Source organism: Astatotilapia calliptera, chromosome 11 (genome assembly GCF_900246225.1).
Source record: "Astatotilapia calliptera chromosome 11, fAstCal1.2, whole genome shotgun sequence".
In the NCBI taxonomy this organism is placed as follows: Eukaryota; Metazoa; Chordata; class Actinopteri; order Cichliformes; family Cichlidae; genus Astatotilapia; species Astatotilapia calliptera.
The window spans coordinates 6703232-6718524 of NC_039312.1; the positions used below are offsets into that span (position 1 = coordinate 6703232).

The 15293-nt window shown below is 40.6% G+C and overlaps 2 protein-coding genes across 2 annotated transcripts; both read left to right on the forward strand.

Annotated features, from left to right (window-relative positions):
- The first annotated feature begins 922 nt into the window (after positions 1 to 922).
- On the forward strand, positions 923 to 3541 carry LOC113031946 (uncharacterized). The gene is made up of 2 exons (XM_026184503.1): positions 923 to 1121; positions 1531 to 3541. Exon 2 carries the CDS (start codon positions 1566 to 1568, stop codon positions 3069 to 3071), a length of 1506 nt encoding a protein of 501 aa, XP_026040288.1. The 5' UTR covers positions 923 to 1121; positions 1531 to 1565; the 3' UTR covers positions 3072 to 3541.
- A 657-nt stretch (positions 3542 to 4198) lies between these two features.
- Positions 4199 to 10384, forward strand: LOC113032661 (zinc finger protein 62). Its single transcript, XM_026185682.1, has 3 exons — positions 4199 to 4680; positions 5916 to 6041; positions 6381 to 10384. Exons 2-3 carry the CDS (start codon positions 5925 to 5927, stop codon positions 9861 to 9863), a joined length of 3600 nt encoding a protein of 1199 aa, XP_026041467.1. The 5' UTR covers positions 4199 to 4680; positions 5916 to 5924; the 3' UTR covers positions 9864 to 10384.
- Positions 10385 to 15293: the final 4909 nt, after the last annotated feature.

Below are 15293 nucleotides of genomic sequence, written 5' to 3' on the forward strand. Positions count from 1 at the left end.
TTATCAAACTATTTGTCAAAGTTCTTCAGGCAATAACTAAGAACTTAGTTTATGTAAAATGAAATTGTAAATTGTATAGAAATTGTATCTAAACCTAAATGTCCAAATCTAGTTCAGTATGGTCAAAGTTGAAGACCTCATATACAAATAAATTCACTGTGTATTTAGATTATTCTCATATAGTTCCATATATAATTTAATGTGTAGATGTGTTTGGAAACTTGAGACAAACTTCTAACTTTTTACTTATATAAATAAAACCTAATAAAGAAATAATTATTTTGAAACCATATGAATAACAACTATCAAACCCTACAGTGAGTCAACAAATCCAATATATATATTCAATAAATACATTGAAATAAACAAAGTATGATAGATTAGTAGTTTTCAGCATGATTCAAATTATGGACAAAGCCTACAAGAGATAATTACCACTTAATATCCAGAAGCTGTTTCGTATTGGTAGATTTGGCAAGTTTTTCACAGGCACAGCCCACGTGCTCAGCTCTACTGCTAAATCACCAAATATGGCACCATTTAAGAAGAAATTAATAGGCTTCCCAGACAAAATTATTCAGTACTGTGATAACTGTTTACTGCGAAGATGCTTTAGATTTAAAGAGTTCATCTGTAGTTGTAAATTTGACATCAGTGATCTATTATTTCTTTGTTTTTCTTCTTTTTGTCTTGATTAAAAGGTGAGGTGAGTTGTAGTTGAATTGATTTTCTTGAGGTGTTTTAGCATCAGCCTACATACACCCTTTCGGTTTGTTCTGTAAATTGAATAAAGATAGGGTATCTAAAACTTTATTGCTGGTTTTGTTTGTTTGTTTTGTTTTGTTATGTTTTGGGGGATTTTCTGATTTTCCTGATTTTTATTGTTATACTCGGTGAATGCGTTAAGATTCCCAGTTGGTGGCGCTAGTGCAACATAACAGCGTGTGATGTTTAAGAGAAGAAGATGAGGATTTCTCTTCTTTTTTCCCCTTCTTCCCTCTTGTTTGTTCGGTGTGGTTACAGGCTAACTGCTACCTATTTGTGCTACATACCGGCGACTCAGCCCATTTGTTAATGTCTCGCAAAACGACACCAGACAAACAGTTTGCAGCTTTTCCAAGGTAGTGCCTTACTATTGGGATGGCAGCGGTTTCGTTTTCATGTTGGAATGAGCTAATGATGTTGTATGTGATGTAGCAGAGGCTAACGCTAGCATGCTAGGCATGTAGCAAAGGAAGCGCGCGTTAGATAAAAAAAAAAGCCGTTATTAATTTTACAGTGTTGCTAGCTAAGGTGCTTTACCCTCCAGATGTCTCAAGTGTACAGTGCATTTTTGTGAATAATTCACCGCCTAATAATTTGGTTTTCCTTTCAAAGTTGTAGTGATTTGCTAGTAATTGTGCAGAAGTTTGGACTTTCCTTTATAGGCGAACAGCAAATGCATTTTAAACATGTAAAAAGAAGGTAAAGGTGATGTTCCGTACACTGCTTGTGATTCATATTTATTCTCAAACCTGCTTCTTCTACCAGGACCAGCGTGCTCCCCGTTAGCAGTGAACACACTAATGCTCAGTGTGAGGATGGAGACAGGAAGGCAAAGCACCCTGGATTACAACTTGGTCACAGACCTGATGAATGGAGGGCAGTTTTGCTTCAGCTGTGAGCAGATATTTGCAAACAGGAAATGCCTGGAGGAGCATATGTGTTCATCCGCGAGTTTCATCTGCTCCTGCGGGACCGAGTTTACTGAGTACAAGCACATGCAGGAGCACAGCACTATGCACGAGCCCGGGCACCAAGTGCTTGATCACAAAACCATACGGAACCGCAGGATAGAGAAGCGCATAGAGGAGGAGGAGAAACTTAAAAGGATACAGAAGGGTGAGGTAATCTGGAATACGCCTAAAATGACCAATGCTTGGACAAAGGCCAGTGCACCCCCAGTTTCTTTGCCAGTGACTCCTGTGCTGCAGGTACCCAGTGCGTCGGTGTGTGTGCCGCAGCTTTGCGTGCAGCCTGCAAAAATTTCACAAGTGCCTGAGTTGTACCCATCAATGTCACAAGCATCTGTGCTCCCAAACCCCGCATCCTCAACAACAGACATGCAGAATATTTTCGCAGATGTTGGCGCACCGACAGTGGATGTCTGGACGCTTTATCAGCCAGTTGTGTTGCTTCCAACAGTGCGCAAGTTTAACAAGCAAAAGCCATACTCTTGTGGTAAGTGTGGGCAGTGTTTTTTCTCAAAGACCTTACTCATTTCCCACCACAACTTTCATGTTCCTGACAAAATTTCGGGCTGCATAGGATGTGGGCTGCTGCTCTCCAACAAAAAGATTGTGCCTCGCTACCATGTATGTAACTCATCAAACAACGGATCCAAATTCAGGCTAGTCACAGCAAAGCCACTTGGTTTCAAGACTATGAACGTGACAAGTGGGGAAAAGACTCTGAGCGCCCTGGGTCTTCCGACTACTTCCTCTCTGCAGGTGACAAATCAGAATATTGGTGAACTGCCCCCTACCTCCATCTTGAAAATTAAGAGTGTCCCTTTCATTACCAAACAGGGGGTACGTGTCACTCCATTATTGCAGTTTAAGAATGCATCCAACATCGGTGTGTCCTTTCCATCAAAGCCTCAGACTCAAAATCCTAGTTTGCAGTTAAAGATGCCCACAAACTCTGCAGGGGTGTCTTCTGCATCAAGTGGCTTCTCATGCCGAGTCTGTCATATTTCTTTTGAATCTGCTCAACTCCTTCAGAGGCACAAGTGTGTCAAAGCACGGGAGTTTATGGCCCAACACGTGCGAGGTGGCATGCAGCAGTTCAAAAAGATGATGCCAGCGGCAAGCCAAGTTCCTGCTCAGGTAAATGGCAAAAGGAAATGCATTATACCATCTTCTGGTAATGTGAAGAAGAGCCAAATCCTGACTGTAAACTTGGAAAAAGGGCCTGTCAACGGGAACACGGGAGTAGATAGCGATGATGACTGTTACATCGTTGAAGGCGGACCAGACAAACCTGCTGAGATGATTTACCAAGTAATGTCATCTGTACCAATCAAGACTTGACAAAACTAGTGAGGCACATCCAGTCTGCATGTCATGTAAAATATGGACCAAGCGCATAGAGATGGCGACATCCTGGTTGAAAGGAATCTGCTCAGTTCACTGCACAGGAGCATGATGCTTCCTGGTTTGCTCAAGACTGTTTTAAGATATAGAGAGTAGTGATAATAAAAATGCATCTTTAATTCACCTCGATTTCTTTTGTTAATGCATTTCGAATTTATAAAAGTATGAAGGTGGTACCTCTGTGGTGGTTGCAGAAGATGAAAAAAAAATGTACGTATGTGGGGGTTGAATCATGTTTGGTGCCCTAACCGGCACTATTATAGTTTTTGCTCTGTTTTTATGTTTTTAGTATGATCAGAATGTGTTGTGAAGCTGTGGGGATTGGCCAAAATGCCCAGTGTGTTCATACCAGCTTTGTAGAGACTTTTAAGAATACAATATATAATGTATTAAAGTATATTTTCAAACTCAGTGTTTTGTGTTCACGACACTTTATAGTATTACGTCACAACAATGTGATTGGTCACTTGCAATGTTGAACCTGGAACAACATTTATTATGATGATGTGGAAACGACACGAGGATATCAGATCCTGCATATTTTAATACTGCATTGTAAAGCGCTGGTAATCTTTCACAAAAGTACATCAAATACATACAAACGTGAAAAATAATTCATTATAGATATTTTAAAGATACTGTCTGAAAATGAGGTATATTAATAGTGTATTAGGGGTTGTTTTTTTTTTCTTAATTTTTATCAAGTTTTGTGCCTCCACTCTTAAAATTGCCTGTTTTTTGTATCCACCAAACTAATGATGACAGTTTCATTGTCATTAGTGGTTCTCCAGCAGAGGGAGCTGTTTCAAAGCACAAACAAAGCGACGTAGTGCGTCCATTCATTATGAGGTAACATCCATACCTTAAAATCAAAGATGCTGCAGAAGCGCTCATGCGGAGTTCACTTGTTGTCTGTGTGTAATAGAAGCGTCAATTTGAATCCTATGTGTTAAGATAACATATGCCAAACTGGATATATATTGGGTGTACATTGAGATACTTGATGCTTGCACATCTGACACGGACTCCCTGCGAAAACTTAAAACTGCAGAACGAGTAGGAGTTGGGCATACTCACATTATTGTTAATTGCTAAATGAATGTATGTCTTTTTGCCTTCCACGCTTCTTGTTTATAACATTTCTAATTGTCTCAGCAACACACACATATTGACAAACAGAACAAATCTGCTGTTTTTGTGTGCGCGTGTTCTGATTACAATTTTTAAAGTTTTCCCCATGAGGAGTTCCGAAATTTCCCACAGCACTCTAACTACGCGCTCTGTGCGCTCGGCTTAATTAACAGTTTTTTCAGATTGCTTTGTGTGTGGATACAGACTGATTCACTTCTGCAAACTGTTCAGAAAAGAAGAAAAAGCGAGGCCCACATTAACAGCTCAGCTCTTAGATCAGTGCATCCCTGTAAGAAAAGGGCGTCCAAAATGCCTCGTAGCCACAGCTTGAGTTAGCCAGTGCTAGCTAGTTCTAGTTTGAGCGGCGGTCAGCGCATGGCTACGCAGAAACCAGTTCTGACTCTCTCCCACGCAGGCAAGCACTTTGTGTTTACTATCACCCATCACAGATGAACTACACATGCGTTACTTGCTGTAAAGAAAGTTGTGTGAGCAGGCGTAGAGATTAATGCTTAAGGTTCGTGTGGCCTGTGATGTCAAATTATCGGAGCTAGCGATGTGGCCTAGCACACGATAACGCCTAACTCACATTGTTAGTCACGGCTTTGGTAGCTTTGAATGATAACTGGTAGCCGTGTTTCTTTTTAAATCTGTAAATGCTGTAAAACATTATAGAAGTGAGCCAGTGGGGCACGGCTGTGTCTGAGAGGGGGTTTAAATGTGAGTCAGCAGCTCGTGAGCATCACAAAGTCTCCATCAGATGAAGTGTTCCTGCAGTGGAGATGAAAGGCAGGATAACAATAGCAACCATGCACATCTTGTCAAGCTAGGCTGGATTTCTTCTGTTACATCTAATGCATATGCCCTGTGCTTTTGCAAACTGCAGTGAATCTACTTTGAGCCTGGATAGTGTGCATGTTTCTGCGGGTCCGGTCGCTTTAAACTGTTGGTGATAGATGATGAGCTTTAAATATTGTCATACAGAGTATTGTTATTGATGCTAAAGATACCTATTGATACCTAAAGATAAATAGCTTGTAAGCAGTTGTGTAATGATACATCATTATTTATAAGATGCTGTATGGTTTTTATTTTTTTAAATTGGCAAAGTCCATCTGCTTCTGACTAACTTTTATATAACTGTTGTAGAAGAAATTCTAGATTTACCTCTGGAAATGTAATGGGAAAAGGGTGTCAGTCCCCTTAGAGGTGTATTTTCAAGTCTTGAGGTTATGAAACTCAGCAGTTCTCTGTAAAACCAGTTGCAAACTCTGCTTCTTTCCCAGCGGATTTAGATAATTTTAAAAGGTTGCTCATCTTTTTTGGGGAAAACTTGAAGTTTTGCAAAGCAGCATATGCTTATTGAGCTTAAATTTGGCTGTGTGTGATCCAGTTATGGCCTTTACTATACTTCTCCAGTATAAATTTGCAGTTTGGTACCCCTATCTGTAAAAATAGTCAGTGGGTGCATGAGATGATCCCAGTTCAACCATCCACTTTAAACTTATCACGACAAATGGGCATGGCATGCAGTTTATTAGTAATTTTCTATTTTTCATCCTGGGAATAATTACTCCCCAGCCCGAAGCGTTTTTGCTTTTATGCGTCGCTGCTCGTTTTACAACCTCCTTGTCGCTGTTTAATCCACAGACTCTTGACATGGGGAGTAAAATGTCCTTCAGCAGAGGAAGCAGTGACCAAAATACAGTCTCTGAGTTAACTTCTGTGGCACCTCAACCTCGCAGTTCCAATCATGCCTCTTCGGACTGCAAGCAGGTAGCCAGTAAGAAAGACAAGTGGATGAGCTTGTGCTGTTTATTACAGTATACAGCGTCATTTAAATCTGCACTAATGAAGACCGCAGTCTGATGTGATGTGTTATGAAGTCATGCATCTGTGCATATGTGAATATGCACGCTTAGTTTTCCAGTTTGAACCAGTTTTGGTAGATATATTTGTGCAAATATCGCTCTATAGTTTTTGAAATGTGCAAATGATTCATGTTCATGTGTTTATTCTTTCCACCTTTAATAAACATGCTTTTCCAAATGATTTGTGCAACAAAAAATAAAATCATTAATTCATTCATGTTCACTCTTCTTTTTACTTCCACAGATACCCGAAGGTAAGACATGCAGTGAGGGAGACGTGGACTCCAGGCGGGGAGATAAAATGAAAGGGACGGCGTTGAAACAGCCTGGGAGCCGGGAGTCTGATGTTCATGTCAGCTCTGAAAGCGCTGGTGAGAGAAACTGTCAGCGCAGTGAGGCAGTGCCCTCGCAGGCAGAGGTGGAAGCAAAATCTCTGACTCCTGCTAGCGTGTGCAGCTCTGCAATAGACAGCCAAGGGAAGCCCGTGATCATCCACAAGAAACGTGGGAGACCCCGTAAAATCAAACCAGCCCCGACTGAAGACAAAAGAGGTCCAGATGCTGCAGATGCTGTTCAGCATAAGGAAGTTAGCACCACCATACCTTTGCCAGCAAGTGTGGAAAACCACAACAGTGACGATTTGCCTTACGCTGTGGATAGTAAGTTAATAAATAGTGCGGCTCATAATGAGATGCCCGCTCCTCAGCCTGTCCTGGATAACAACGTACAAGTCGCTGCTCCTTTGCTGCCAAAAAGAAGACCAGGAAGGCCAAGAAAATCAGAAATGGCAGCTTTTCAAAACCAGGTTTCTATGGCTGCTCCTGGTTCTCATGCTAATAAGTTTAGCAGTCCTGCACGAACACTGAGGAGTAGGGTGGAGCAACCTACTTTGATGCAGGATGATAAGTTAGAATCTCATAGCAAGAAGGACAAGGAGGATCTAAAACAAACTGAAGCGGGGACTACAGAAAGTACTCGTACATCCAACTCTAAAGGTGTGAAGAGACGAAGGACTAAGTTGCAAATTGATCAGCAACTTCCAGCAAAAGTGTCCAAGCTGGATGAATCCCAGGAGGCCTTGCTGACGTTGAGCACTGACATAGACTGCGGAAAAAGCACAGAGACAGAAAAACAGTTGGACACTGACAAACATGAGACTGATTCAGATGTGAGGGATGATCAGCTCCCACTGCATTCTGGGGAAGGACTAGAGCAGGAGAAGCAACAAGACAAAACTGCATTACCAAAAGCAGAGGTGAATTCCCAGCCTGAGCCTGAAGCTATTCCTTCAGACAGCTTGAAAGAATCTGATTTGCCAAACCCAACTCAGACTGATAACCTTAAAGTAAATCAGTCATTGGACATAAATGGCAGCGAGGAGTCACCATCAGAAACACCAGACTTCTCAGAGTCTCCAGCAGATGCAGAGCTGCCAAAGCCCTCTAGCACAGATACCCTGACTCCCCCTGAGCAAATGTGGACATCTATTGGGGCCCCGTTTGCTGTCAAAGCTGAGAATTTAGAGCTGGAGCATTTAAAACCTGCGCCCAGGTCAAATAGCCCCAATTCTTCCCAGCACAGCACCACTCCCTTAGTTAAATCTGAGGTTCCAAATGTTGTTTTTCGACGCAAGAGAGGTGGTAAGAGGAGGAGGATGGTAAACAAGGTTTTATTACCAAGAGAGCGTCTTGTAGAGAACCACGAAGCGGGTAGTGACACCCAACCAAAAACAAACTGCAGTGATGAGGAAAAGGAAGCTAACGCCAATGTTGGCGAAAATGTCATCTATACTAAAAAGGGGGGTAAAACCCTGTTGAAATGTGGTTACTGTGGTCGTACTTTTAAGTTTCTGTCTCAGTTCGTCATCCATCAGCGCATTCATACAGGAGAGAGGCCGTTCAAGTGTTCAGAGTGTGGCAAGGGTTTTAGCAAAAACTCTAACTTAAATCTTCATCTCAAGACTCACAGAAAGAGCAACATATATCAGAAGTGCCCATATTGCAAGATTAAATTCTCTTGCTCTGAGTACGCTGCACATATGGAAATGCACGCACACGAGCTGAACGAGGAGTGTAAGAACAGCAAGGCTGAGGAACAGAGCAGAGAACCAGCAGAGGAAAGCAGCAGGGAGCTGCAAAGAGCAGTGGAAAAAAGAGAGAAAAAAGTCTGCCAGTACTGTGGCAAATCATTCCCATTTCAATCGGCGCTCATAAGACACGTCCGAGTCCACACAGGAGAGAAGCCTTATAAGTGCGACATCTGTGGCAAAGCTTTCGGGCAGGCCTATTTCCTCCGTGTTCACGAGCTCACGCATTGGTCTGTGAAGCGTTACAACTGCACCCATTGTGAAAAATCATTTACTCACTACAGCAATGCAAAAAATCACTCATGTAGACCTTTGGGAAGCGATGACAACGCGCAAGAACACAGACGCCCAAAGCCTTCGCTAACGTACACATGCCACATCTGCAAGAATGTTTTTGACCATTTGCAGGAGTTCAACACCCACATGCGAGAGCACACCGGCGCAAAGCTTTATCGCTGCTTGTACTGCGACAAGCTGTTCGGTGTGCTGTCTGAATTCAACGCCCATCGCAGTCAGTGCAGCGTGGAAAAAACTGCCTCCAGCTCTGCGATTAAGGAGGAGGAGACTGTGTCGTTAATTCAGTACACAGTGCCTGCGCTCAGGTGCTCATCGGCGCACAATTCAGCTCTGGTGGCAGCTGCCAGCTGTGAAACACAGAAGAAACAGCCACAGATCATCCGCAAGAAACGCTCCAACAACTTGAAAAAACCGTTCCAGTCCACGGTCATACCAGCTCACAGTCTCTCACACCTAGTGTCAAAGTTAAACAAAGTAGACAACAGATCAGATCCCAGGAGATATCTGTGCCCAAACTGTGGGCGACTCTTCAGACACATGGGCAGGCTCAGAGCCCACATGCTCACACACGCCCCAGGTCAAAGCTACACCTGTGCCTGCTGTGGTAAAACACTAGGAAGCTGGAAAAAGTTGTGGCACCATCAGAGAATTCATCGTCACAGGGATGGCCGCTTCACGTGTCCTCAGTGCGGGCAAGGTTTTCGGTTTGTAGAGCCTTACAAAAAACACATGAGTGAGCACCCAGAGTTCCAGTGGGTTCAAGTCAGGCCCAAGAAAGTGTTTCTGCCTTATCAATGCGAGCGCTGCAGGTGCAGCTTTAAAACTCTAGACATGCTGTTTAGTCACCAGCTCTGCCATTCCTCAACGCAAGACATACGCAAAGACTCTGATTTTGATTTATCAGTAGATGATCGCAATGCACCGTCAAACACGAAAACGCTAAACCCTCCCACCAATAATGGCATAGAAACATTACGCCAGGCTTCTGAGGAAATTAAATCTCTCTCAGATCCCTTATCTAAATATCCAGACCCGGTTTTTCAAGAATCAATTGTGACTTCCTGTGTTCAAAGCCGGGATCCTGATTTGGGTAATTCTTCTGAGCATCCCAGCAGGGCAAACGTAGTGCAAGATAAAGAGGCCAGTTGTGACAGTGTAGGTAAAAATGGACTTGGAAAACCCATTACCCCTTTAAGAACTGTGAAGAAACACGTGACTCAGAATGCCAGCATGTCAAATGAAAAGCCTTCAGATGGTGTGAGCTGTGCTGTGTGTGGAAGTTCCTACGCAGCCATTTCAGACCTTTATCAGCATTATTTGCAGCACGCTAGAGGCCAGGTGTAATGATTTTAAATCAAAATACATTTCAGTGGCCATCGACGTTCTGTGCCCATCACGTTTTTCCACTCTGGGGTCCTTGTAATCCTGTATTAAGCTACATTTCCACACAAATGTCCCAGGAAATTTCAAGGCACAAAAAGCTTTCTTCAGACTGTTGGTCGTCTGCATTTCCACCATGATTTAAAGAGCTGTGAAGATTAGGCAAATTAGGCATGCCACTATATTGCAGATCACTACTTCAGCGTAGAGCACACTAAAATGTTGATGTTGTAATGTGAAATGAGGGAGGTGAGCGCGCAATTCTTTGTCACTAAATAGACATGCAGTCATCACAAAGTGGATCCAAAAGGTTAGATTGAACATATTTTGTGAGGTATTGCAGCATATTGTGATGTGAGTGAGAAGTGCAGTAGTTGCAGACGTGAACCGAAGCCCCATTCACAGTAATACCGCTTAGAAAGGATGTTTTGTTAGGGCAAATGGTAAATGGCCTGCATTTGTATAGCGCTTTTCTAGTCCTTAAGGACCCCAAAGCGCTTTACACTACATTTAGTCATCCACCCATTCACACACACATTTACACACTGGCGATAGCAAGCTACATTCTAGCCACAGCTGCCGTGGGGCGCACTGACAGAGGCGAGGCTGCCGGACACAGGCGCCACCGGGCCCTCTGACCACCAGGCAAACATGGGGTTAGTATCTTGCCCAAGGATATTTGGCATGCAGCCAGGAGGCAGCCTGGGATCGAACCACCGACCTTCTGATTAGTGGCTGACCTGCTCTGCCACCTGAGCTACAGCCACCCAAAATATTAAATATTTCCTCAAAACTCTAAAATATTGCAGGTCCCTGGAAAACATCCTGATTTACTGCGCAGGTTCCTTATTCTTTGGGAAACCTGTGGTGGAAATGCAGCTTTAGATAAATCCCCAAAAGTAGATTGTTTATCTGGACGTAGAGCTGTGGGAGAAATGTTTCATCACTAATCCAAGCGACTTCTTGGGTCTCAGCTCAATGCCGGTTTCGTTGGGTTCATTTTATGAGAGAAGACAAATATGCAAAGTACATTTTCTTAAGTTTATTAAGCAGTTAAAGGTTCAAGTTAAAAACAGCTGTGGAAATGCAAATGTACTGTTTAATATGTTGGGGAAACCTGCAGTCAGCTGAGACTGAAGAAGTCACTTGGATGTCACACTGAAAACATCACGTCCAGATGAACTGAATCAACTTTTTGGGATTTCCTTACCTGGATGATTCAGCATGCATCAAGACAACTTTGAATAAAGGTAATGAAATGTTGTTGCACACCTGGGAAACTTAGACACTCAAGTGACTTGGAAGGTTATGCTCTAATCGTTTAGTCAGCCGTTTGTCAGGTTTAGACAACGCCTGCGGCTAAAAGCCACTAACCTTCCTTTTAGTATTCTGTAATTAAATTCGTATAAAATGAACAGAAGACATGTAGATAAAGAGAGACATGCAAATTTGATACGAGTGCTCTGTGTCAAATTCAGTTTAACCAGAAGCCACCCTGGGATTATGCATTATGCCTATTTCGCAGCAGCCACAGCAGATAGTAGGGAGAGACAGGTGTCACTAATCTAAACACATTATTAAAGCTTCCTGTCTGTTTAGCTGCTATTTTAAGTCAAATGGCTGCTGTGAAATAGGCCTGTTGGATACATGTTTATGATTTTAGAAATTTTACTTGATGTAAAAATTTCTAAAATCATAAAGAGAGTGCTCCTTGGATGGATTTTGTTTTGCTTTTGGGCACATTATTCACTATTCTTTTGAACCGTCACATTCTTGCCGCCTTACATCTTTCTCATTTTACAAATTGGAGAAAATACACTGTGCTCTGTGGGGGGGGGACACAGTACTGCTCCCACTAATGAGGCATGGATTGACTGACTAACAAGTAAATACAACATATTGGACATTGACACTGTGGGTTCAGTATTAAAATCTACTTCATGCAGATGTTTTCTTGGCTGTTACAGTGTACCGATTACAATTTTGTTTTGTTCCACAACAATAACGTGTTCTGGCATTTTGTATTTACATTTTAAGAGTGACTATCAGTTTTACTCGTGAATCATTTTGTGAGCCTGTGTGATAAACTGAATTATTGCAAAGTTTTTCAATAAATACTGACAAACACACACTCCTCATTTGTTGAGCCAAGCTTGTTTTGTTGAACGACGATCACTGTTTACAGCTTTTGGAAAAGATGCTTTTTCATGCTTTGTGTTTATGTCACGCTTGAGTTCAGTGGAGTCCTTTAAACCAGTGGCCCCCAACCTTTTTTGCACCACGGACCGGTTTAATGTCAGACAATATTTTCACAGACCGGCCTTTAAGGCCGCGGATGAATACAACAAAATAAAATGATGCGACCAAAACAAAAACTGCGGTATTTCGTAATTATAATAATAATAAACGCGGATTCACTGTGTAATTGTCTAACTTCATTAGCAGCTAACAATAAAAACCCTGAAAACCATAAATTTCACACCCGAGCCTCTCGCGGCCCAGTACTGGTCCGTGGCCCGGGGGTTGGGGAGCGCTGCTTTAAAGAATTATCAATTCAAAGCAGTTTCTGAATGGACACCTTGCAGTGTTGTAAATAATTTTCTTCTATAGTTTGTCTTAATTAAATAAACATCACTTTTGTAATCAAATCGTTATTCTTTATTTTTAAGTTATATCGCCTTCTCCGGCATGTTTTCGCACTGAAAGGCAATAAGTCAGATTGATCAATAGGTACCGAGTTTGTGTATTTAAGTTAATAAGGGGTCTTAATAAAATATTTTAAAGCAAAAACTTATAATTGTAGTATTTGACCATCTTTAAAAGTATTAAATTATCATCAGAGGAATAAAAGCCTTCAAAATATTGTTAGACCTACCATTTCCTTGTTATTAGATAACAAGGACACCAGTATCTTTGTCCTTTTTTTTTCCACTGTCTGGAAGATAAGGGCAAAGTCCTGATGTTTATGTATCCCACTGAAACCCAAATACTACTTTTATTATTGTGTGATTTAAAAAAAAGTTGGTATACTATAATGTGTGAAAGTATTGAACTTACCCTCATTTCTTTATGTTTTGCTTGGAAAATGAAGAATATCTGTGGAGATCTACTGAAATATGTATATTTCAAAAAATATGAATGGGAAAGACTGAGTTTGTACGATTGCAACAAGTTTGAAAATCAGTATTTGGTATGATCGCTTTTATTTTACAACACAGCTTAACCCTATAATGCCTTTCTATCATATTTAATACATGGGTTTCTGAGACTTCTATCTCATCAACATGATCAATAGTTGATATAATTTCAAAATGTTATGCACAAAAGTTCTTTTTGTCTAAAATTAACATTTTTGTTAACAAAAAGTTGCCAATCTATCGAATGTGATACAAAAAATAAATCATACACAACATGATATAGGAAAAAAAAAAAGTTTTGTGGATTTTGTTATAACGATTAATAAACATCTCAGTTCCAAATAATTAGAAATTTCTTTCTTACAGGGTTAAACTCTCTTAGACAACCTTTATTGTCTGAAGACGTCTTCAGGATTGGGCTTCTTGAAGGACATTCACAGCTCTTCTTTGGCTGTTGACTTCATTTTGTTCTGTTCTCAGGATGATTCCACACTGCATCAATAATGTTGAGTCTGGGCTCCGGGGAGGCCTGTCTATGGCTGATAGTGTTTCATTTTTTTGTTGTATTTTTCTATCCAAGTATGCTTTTTCTGCGTTGGCATTATGTTTGGGATCATTGTCAATTAGATGCCTTTCAGATCGTATTACATGGTGCAACAGCTATATGCTAGCTATATACTAAAGGTGTTATAGTGTTTCACAACCAAATAATAACAGAAGAACAGTTGATAGTCAAACAAATTGCTGCCATTTTAAACCCACTGTGACAATCTGTTATCTGACCAGCGTGTGAAAAGACATCTGGTTGATAAAGGTCAGTGCTTATAATCTAGGTTTAGTCCTACCACCAGTCACATACACTTCATTTATAAAAGATTTGAATTAATGATGGAAAAACTGTATAATTATGTAGCATTATATTTTATTTTTTATTTAACCTTTATTTAACCAGGAATGTCCCGTTGAGATCAAAGACCTCTTTTTCAAGGGAGTCCTGGCCAAGAGGCAGCACATTTCAAGACAAATACATACGAACAAACAAAGTTAAAATTACACAAAACAATTACACATTATTGAGGCAGCCTGTAGGCCTTTGAGTTTAGTTTTAAAAACATTTAAAGACAACAATTCAGTTAGTTTCCAGTCTTTCTGTAACATGTTCCACGAAAAAGGCGCAGAGTGGACAAAGGCTTTCTTACCCAGCTCTGTGCGGACAAGGGGAACAGACAACAGCAGCTGATCATTTGAGCGCAAGGAGTAAGAACCACTATTTGTCCTTGTGACCAAAGTACAAATATAAGGAGGCAGCAATCCAAGCATAGCTTTGTAAATAATACTCTTATACTCTTAGTGTCTCTTCACAAAGAAGATACAGTAAGTGAGAGACAAGTATAGTGCTAAACAAATGTATTAGACTAGACACCTGCCATAAAGATAAGAAAACATAAAAATTTTTTTAAAAACTGTCAAAAAAAGGTTTACATTTTTTTAATTATTTTATTATTTAATAGGAAAATATTTAATTGAACTCCTATTTTCACACATTGTATCAAATTTGACCCCGCACAAATAAACCAAGCATCACATTGAACCACAAAAACACGTTTTCTGTTCAGAAGTACAAGTAAATGAGTGTAATGTGGAATCTCAATAAAACAATAATAATGTGCTTTACTATTTTTTTTCTGCATTTTTGTAAAACTTTGAAGTTGAAAACTCATGGATAACGACAATAATTATATTTTAGTGGAAGCAATACAAGTTTGATTAAAGAGCTTGAGCATACTTAATTCACCAGTATGTGTCAAAGTCAACTTTATTTGTCGATTCTGCCACATGTACAGGACATACAGAGAATAGAAATTGCGTTACTCTCAATCCCTAGATAAATAGCAAATGAACATTTAAATATATTTAAATATAAAAGTGATTAAAAATGCAAGTAAAATAATTAAAAAGTAAAAATTTAAATAAATACAATTTTACATATAACAAGAAAGCTATACAATATACAATATAATGGGTAAGTGACATTGAGTGTAAACCAGGCAGAGTAGTGCAAATAGGCAAATAGTGCAAATGGAGATTTACTAATGTACGGTAAGAGAAAGTGTAACAACAAAGTCTTATGAGGTAATGGCAGTCCAATGCTCCACAAAGTGACTGGTAACTGGTGCAGGCCAGTGAGTGAGTCAGAGAGTGTGTGTGTGTGTGTGTGTGTGTGTGTGTGTGTGTGTGTGTGTGTGTGTGTGTGTGT